Genomic DNA, 8,050 nt, shown 5'->3' on the forward strand with positions numbered 1-8,050 from the left:
TTTGCAACTCAATTAACTAAAACAAAAATTCTTATGTAGGATAGATACCCTCGCTGTTCTCTCCTCCAAGATCACTGTCATTTTGACCTTCTTGAGTGACAATAGGTTTTTTGTGTCATTCCTCAAGATAAAGAACAATCATTTGAATCAAGCAATCCATGAAGAGCGAGAGGCCATCATTGAGCTGCGCGTGCAACTCCGTCTGCTCCAGCTGCAACGCGCCAAGTCTGAGCCACAGGCACAGGACGATGAGGAGCCTGAGAGGCGTGGGGGTGCTGTCCAGCTGCCTAAAGACAGTGCCCCGGAGACAAAAGCAGCTAAAGAGCAGCCAAAGGCAGGCAAAGAGCAGGCCAAGCCATCCCCGAGCAGAGACAGGAAGGAGACGCCCATCTGAGCATCCTGTGGGTCGTGGATTCCACCAGACCTAACAAGACCTGTGCATCTTACTGTAAATCCGAGAGTCAGAGTGCACAACTCTCTGCTGTACATTCTGTAAAGATATCTTTTCTTAGAGACTCTTCCGTCTTTCACACATTTGACTTCTCCACGTCAGGCTCAGGTTACAGGGGAGGAGAAAGCAGTGGATGAATTGTGGGCTTGTAGGAGACAGATGAGTTTTCCAGATAGCTTATTTGGAGATTAATTTTCTTTGTTAAAGTAACTATTTTAACCCTTGAGTGGCTTCTTTTTAAACCAAAAATCATCTTTGATTTTTTATTATGGCGGAATCAGGATCTCTTTCTCTCGTTCAAGGGGAGGGACCAAACAAGGTAAATACTCTTCCTGCCTTGTGGCTCACCCCACAGTCTCACCCTCCAGGGTCACTGCTTACCTAATCACTCTTGCTTGTGCCTTTTATACCTTTTTGGTGCAGATTATATCATGGGGAGCTGCCTCATATTTCCTGACTGGCCAGAATGGCTCTTATAGGGGTTACCTTTACTCACGCTCGCCACCCTCTCCTCTGACAGTTCTAAAACACAGTTCTTGAGCCTGAGTCACCGGAGTGGCCAAGTTGGTCACAGTGCTGCACTGGCCTGCCAGCCCTGGAGCAGCCCGGCCCCACCGTGGAGGGGCCCCCTCGCTCCTCTGGCTCCTCCAGGTTCTCATTGCTATTGATTAGCAAATGTTTTTTACTAGGTTGGTCCAAGGTAAACCGCCTTGACCTAAAGAACCCACAAAAAGGATCTGTTTCTCAAACCAGAAGTCTTCTATGTGACTGATTTTCCATTAAAAACAGAATGACTTTAATTGCTTGCTTGGGCTAGAATGTAAATGTCTCTTTGCCTGAATAAGCCATATTATCATGTTAAACAGAAGTTCTCATTATCCACATCATCTCAGTGAACCTGCTGATGGACTTCCAATTGACAAGATTGAGCAATAGGAAACAACTTTTCCTTTTAATGATAGCTGTGACCCCCAACCCCATTTTCTTGCTTTGCCACTTCCCTGGTGACCTCAGGGGTCTGGGAGGCCAACTCTCGGGCGCCCTTGTTCAGCACACTTTGTTCTGCCTGAGTAAATGGCACCCGTGGGGCAGGTCAGCTCCCGTGGCTGTGACAACACAGTCAAGGTGATGGAAACAAATTCCTCCCAACCCCCTTGAGAGCTCTGTCCTCTCCTCCTTAGTATTTATTTTCAGCACCTGTTTGATGCGGTTTTTTATCCTCTACCTATTGCACTGTTGTGACTTGTTGGCCATTATTTGATTTTTTGTACCAAAAAAAGCTTTGTTATAGAAATCAGCATACTATTTTTTTAAACCTGGAGAGATGATATTATGGTGACTGCAAATATGGTCAGGTGTCAAATATAAATGTATAAAAGCCTTCTTGCTGTCCTGTTATATTACATTCATTTTATATTTGCTGGCAATGTTGGAGGTTTCTTTTTGTGTAAACTAATTTCTATCAAGGTGTCATGGATTTTTTAAATTTAGTATTTCATTACAGTTGTCTCAGTGTTGGTTAACTGATTTTTGCCAGAACTGTTATTGATCAAGCAAATAAATTCAACAGCCATTTGAGAAAAAAAAAACGCTTATTTTTTGTATTCATTTTGAAATAAGTAAGTGCCCAATGGCTGTCAAGGAGTTGGTTTGGTATTTCTTTAGGTCCTGAAGTGAAAAAAATGTTCTAACTCACTCTTTGTTCCTCGCCCAGGCAGAGTTGTACCCACTCACTGGCTACGAGGGTTTGCAGCAGCGCCCTCCCCCTTCCCCACTTAAACCAGTGCTTGCCACTGAATGCGCACGTTAGCACAACCCAGTTCACTGGGTCTGCAGCTTCTTCTGTGAATGATGCCCTGGTTCCAATGGAAAGTGAGTTTTGCCCTTCTAGCTTGATGCACAAGTCAGCTGGCCCAGCTTGGCCAACAAGCAGGACAGTTATTACAGTGTGGCTTTCCTGACAGGGATCTGTCAGGTGGATTACCTAAGTAATGCTGATCAGATGATTCCTGAGGGACTGGATTCAGATTCTGTTTCTAGGAGAGCTGGGACTGACTGTATGTCTCCACTTGGTGATGTTGGGCCTACTTGTCACAACAGGACACTGAGGCTCAAAGCAGTGGTATAACTTGTAGGTGTTATCACCTACATTGTCACCACGTACCCGAGACCGAGAGGGAATGACGCAGTGTCTGCAGGTACCCTGGAATGGGAAGTTCCAATGGGTCAAAATAGATGGGCATGGGGAAGGTAAACAAGTATGATTCTCATCTGAACAGGAGTGCCACAGCTCCAATAAATGGTAAGGAACTGGTGACAAGTCCAGCTACTATTACAGAAAGCAAGAGCCTTTTTGGGAGGGTGCGCTTAGCCTTCTGAAAAGGTTGCACCAATTATTTTTTAGTTTTGTCACATAGGGATTACAAAATATATCATTTATTGTTATTTAGATTATGCCAATGACCTTTGCTGTCAGCCTTCATAAGCAGGGAGCCAGTAGTATAGAGGGAGTGGTGAGTTGTGTGGAATGAAACATTAGTTCGGCCCTAGTGGCTGTGGCGGCCCAAACAGGCACAACCTAAGGGCAGCTCCTCCAGGGATGGAGAGACCTGAGAGGTGGCGTACAGCTCCCCGGGTTCAGTCGATTTAGGCTAATCTTAATACTGTGGGGTCGTCAGGTGAGATAGAGACACCTTGTTCTATTTGAGTTTCAGACCAACAGTGACTGACACCTGAGTACAAGGATGTCCCATGCAATCCACATTTGAGAATCCTGGGGTTTTGGCAGGGAAGGGGGATTTGTGAGCTCTTTTGCCGATAGCATTAAGTTCAATAAAACCTTTTTCTGGCTTTTCTCCATTTTTTAGGTCTGGTAATGCTGACATAGTTTCTCAGCTAGCAATTGGGCTAATAATGCCTACTACAAAAGGTTAAATGATTCTTAGTACTGTACACATCAGTTGTTATTACTTGAGAGACACAGAAAAGAACCCAGGAAGGATTTAGAATTAACCAGATTGGCTTTCACCCCAAGTGTAAAAAAGTGTGGATTACTCACTAAGCACATGCACATACACATACACGTTCTGATGCTGATATCTGTGGGCTGCCTGCTATTTTGGTCACAAACTGTAGTTCTCTATTAAAGATGATGAGCCAAACGGAGTCGTCTGGGCAGCTACACTAATTCTATGACCCTGTTGTACCTGGCTGGCCCTTGCTGCTTCTGGCATCTGCAGGAAATCTGCTGTGTACTCATTCCTAGGATTTGGGTTCAGCAACTAGTGCTGCCATCACAGCTGCTGGAGTCAGGACCAGCTGTCACAGTGGCCACTGTGTGGGTAGTTGACAATGCATCTTAAAGCATTCGTTTGCAACTGAGGGGAAGAAATGCAAATATTAGATGTTTAACAATCTTTTAGATTATTGTGCTGTTGAAGATACAAAATAATGGGCCCTGACTGGTATGGCTCAATTGGTTGGGTGTTGTCCCACAAAGCAAAAGGTCACCAGTTCAATTCCTGGTCAGGACACATGCTTGGGTTTCAGATTCAGGCCCCACTTGGGGCACATGTGAGAACTATTTAATTGATGTTTCTCTCCCTCTCTTCCCCTTTCTAAAAATGAATAAAATCTGGACTTCCACCAAGATGGAGGCATAGGTGGAGACGCCATGCTTCCTCACACAACCAAGTTTAGAGACAACTAAATAATAGCAACAGAAAACACAGCCAGAACACAGAAAATTGAACTTTTCGGAAGTCTGATAACAAATTCTTCAGCCTGACCGGTAAGAGGGGCGAAACCAGCAGCTGGCAGAGCAGGGTAGCACAGGAAAACTCGGTCAGATGGACTCAGGTGCGCGGAATCCAGGCGCAGGGTTGGACCTGGTGGGCAACTCAGCAAGCAATCGCGGGAAAACAGCGAGGAAGCAGGGCTGCGGGTTGACTGTGGTCGTGCGTTCGCGCATTCGTGTGTGGATAGACAAGCGAGGGAGTGGGCGATTGGACGAGAGCCAGCAGCCCCAGCGGCAAGCGGTGGCGGATGGCGCCGCCATTTCCTGGCTCTAACCCTGCCTCCACATACAGCGTCATAATCCAGCGACCTAAGTGGCCCTGCCCCGGTGAACAACCCAAGGCTCTGCTCTTCACCCAACGGGGTGAAACAGCAGAGGGGGCCGCCATTTCCCCACTCTGACCCCGCCTCCACATACGGCGTCACAACCCAGCGACCTGGGAGTCCAAGGTTCTGCTCTCATACTTAACAGGTGCAAACAGACCAAAACTGGCTCAAGATCTCAAAGCCCCAGAGCCTATAAATCTAAGCGATGAAGAAATAACAAAACTCTCAGACGCACAGTTTAAAACACTGGTGATCAGGATCCTCACAGAGCTGGTTGATTATAGCCACAAATTAGACAAACATATGAAGGCGAAACTAATTGAAATGAATGGAATTGCATAGGAAACCAATAGCAATGAAAAGGAAACTGGGACTCAAATCAATGGAGTGGACCAGAAGGAGGATAAAAATGACCAACCAGAAAAGAATGAAGAAACAAGAATTTTAAAAAATGAGAGGCTTAGGAACCTCCAGGACATCTTTAAACGCTCCAACATCCGAATTATAGGGGTACCAGAAGGGGGAAAGGCACAGCCACCAGTGGAAAACTTATTTGAACAAATAATAAAGGAGAATTTCCCCAATCTGGCAAAGGCAATAGACTTCCAGGAAATCCAGGAAGCTCAGAGAGTCCCAAAGAAGTTGGACTCAAGAAGAAACACACCAAGGCACATCATAATTACATTAGCCAGGATGAAAATGAAAGAGAGAATCCTAGAAGCAGCAAGAGATAAGGGGACAGTCACCTACAAAGGAGTTCCCATCAGAGACTTTACAGGCAAGAAGGGGCTGGAAAGAGGTATTCCAAGTCATGAAATCCAAAGACCTACAACCAAGATTGCTCTATCCAGCAAAACTTTCATTTAGAATGGAAGGACAGATAAAGTGCTTCTCAGATAAGGTCAAATTCAAGGAGTTCATCATCACCAAGCCCTTATTATATGAAACGTTAAAAGGACTTATCGAAGAAAAAGAAGTTAAAGAGACGTGAACAGTGAAAGGACAACAAACTCATAGTTATTAACAACCACACCTAAAACAAAAGCAGACTAAAAGGACAGCTAGATCAGGAGTGGAAACATAGAAATGAAGATCTCAAGGAGGGTTAGCAACAGGGGAGTGGGAGGAGGAGAAGGGGGGAGAAGGTACAGAAAATAAGTAGCATAGACAGTAGATAGAAAATAGATGGGGCAAGAATAGTATGGGAAATACAGAATCTAAAGAACTTGAGACATGTGGTCATAAACTAAAGGGGGGGTATTGTTGGGGACGAGGTAGGGTGGAGAAGAATGAAGGGAATAGAACAACTGTAACAGCATAATCAATAAAAAAATAAATTAAAAATGAATAAAATCTTTTTTTAAAAAGCCTAATCAGTATGAAAATATATACTAAAATTACCAACTAAAATCCCTAAATAACAGATCTTGCCAAATTTAAGCCAGCAAAATTTGATGTAAAAGATAAGTAGAGCTTGGTAGAAGTAAACCTACAACAGCACTGTAAAATGTCACAGACTAAAATCTGACCATTGAATGGGAAATTTGTCAAGTTTTCTAGAAAAATAATTAAGGAAAATAATTTCTGTAAAAATAAAACTAATTCTCTATAAAAATGGATTCAGAAGTTGACTTAATGGAGTTCACAGAAAACTTGTTCAAAAACATCACTGCTGGAATTTTTAAGTCAAAATGTTCTCAAGGTCAAAATGTCTGTTGGGTAAAAACATTCTTGTTCAAGGGGGCACAAAATTACCTCAGTTTGGAGGTTCTGATGGAGGGCTTTGAGAGTTGGGCCTCCTTTCCCACCATCCTAAAATGCAATCTGGTTTTCCAGTGAGAAGGAGATACATGAACTGTGTTGGCCCTGACCTATCCAGGTCACTTAACAACCATGAAGGGCCTGGCCACCCTCCACATGGAGTTCCCCAGCGTGTCCACCCACCCATGGGCTCTGGTGCAAGGTGCACCTGGGCACACAGAACCCAGCCAGCCCCACTCCTCCTGCTGACACCTCTCCCCAGTGGCTCTATTAGACATTCTACATCTAGCGGGTTTATAAAGGCTTATGGCAGAAATTCAAAAATACAAAACCACAGTCTTGCTTACTCATATTTATTTCTAGACTCAACTTTTCCTCTGGTTTGTCAGGGCTGTTCATTTTGCCTGGTTGAGTTGTTGGGTCCTTTTCCTCCCTTTTACTCACTGCTTCTCTGGGATTTACAGAAATGTTACCATGCATGGAAATGGTCATGTGGCCTGGAACCTGGGACACAGCACGCTTTCCTACAGAGACAGTTTAAAATCTTGCCACCACCCCTCCTGGCAGCATCGCTCCAATGCCCCCAATACACTAAGCACACATGCTTGGTGTTTCAGGCATTCCATGTTCCCCTGGAAAGCTGACACTGGAAGGGACGTGACATTCTGGATGTTTCCTTCAGCATTCTGAGCTCGCAGGGCACTGAGAAATAGGGGATGAGAAATGCTCATCCCCATGGAAACTGCAGTGCACTCAGCGCCTGCCCAGCAGACTACAAGTTACCGGAACAGTGTCTCCTGACAATATGCTGGTAACTTAGGCAGCTTAGGGCACTAACCTGTTGGTGCTGTCAGGAACTTGGTACTTGTCCAATTCAGAGTTTGGCACCAGAGAAATATACCTGAGTTGGCAAAGGAGGTGACTGTTGAGCCACTCCACTGAGCAGTCAAATAGGAAGTCGGCTGGCTGGGTAAATTCAGTGGGGGACACTTTGAAAGCTCACGAAAGCTTGCAACATGTTTCTCTCAGACAAGGGCAAGGGTGGCAGAGATCACTTAGCATCCCATGAGCCAGGAGTCAGGCAGGATGACGAAGCCTGTGTGTGGGAGGGGAGGAGGGACACCTGGCAATGACCAAGTACATGGGCTGAGAAAAATGCAGTTTTCCTCCTTACCTTGATTATTCAAAAATCCTAAGACATCTCAAGATCTAAGATTATCTGCCAGTATTAAAAGTCCCAATGGGGACATAATTATTGCCACTCTAATCATTTTTCTATTGTGAAGTTAACAGTTTGAGTATGAAATGTCTGTTTTTGCCTCCTGGGGGATTTCAAAGAACTGTTGAATTAGTTTTCTAGATTGGTTTGCTTTTGTAACTGCCTCTGGAAGCCCATCTTTTCCCTTGGAAGAGCTCGTGTAACAACAGCTGCACATTACACAAGATCCAACAGACCTTGCTATCAGAATTCTGCTGCCACAGCTAGTAACATGCCTGACAGAGGACAAGCCACACCTGGACCAGCCTTGGGGAGCACAGCACCCAGAACAGACCCCTGCCCGGGGGGCATGTGCAGATTTCAAAGAAATTACTTAACTAGTCAAAAGAGAAATTTTTAATCTAGTTTTCCCATTTTATACTAAGTCAGTAATACAGGTCACAAATTGCATTTATTTGCAGATAGCTATAAAACAATCAAAAGTGTATATATCTCTC

The 8,050-nt window shown here is 44.6% G+C and overlaps 1 protein-coding gene across 4 annotated transcripts in view; it reads left to right on the forward strand.

Moving 5' to 3' along the window:
- Positions 1-2,041, forward strand: part of RALBP1 (ralA binding protein 1) — a 67,391-nt gene extending 65,350 nt beyond the window's left edge. For 2 of the 4 annotated variants that reach the window (XM_037154083.2, XM_037154082.2), the window contains one exon: positions 128-2,041. In XM_037154083.2, coding sequence (XP_037009978.1) covers positions 128-394 — 267 coding nt within the window. In that variant the 3' untranslated portion in view covers positions 395-2,041. Of the gene's footprint in view, positions 1-39 lie in introns of all 4 variants that reach the window. The other 2 variants (XM_053668834.1, XM_037154084.2) reach the window with 2 other exon arrangements.
- The last annotated feature ends 6,009 nt before the right edge of the window (positions 2,042-8,050 follow it).

This window comes from Artibeus jamaicensis, unplaced genomic scaffold (genome assembly GCF_021234435.1).
Source record: "Artibeus jamaicensis isolate MK-2021 breed Jamaican fruit bat unplaced genomic scaffold, CSHL_Jam_final contig_511, whole genome shotgun sequence".
Lineage (NCBI taxonomy): Eukaryota > Metazoa > Chordata > Mammalia > Chiroptera > Phyllostomidae > Artibeus > Artibeus jamaicensis.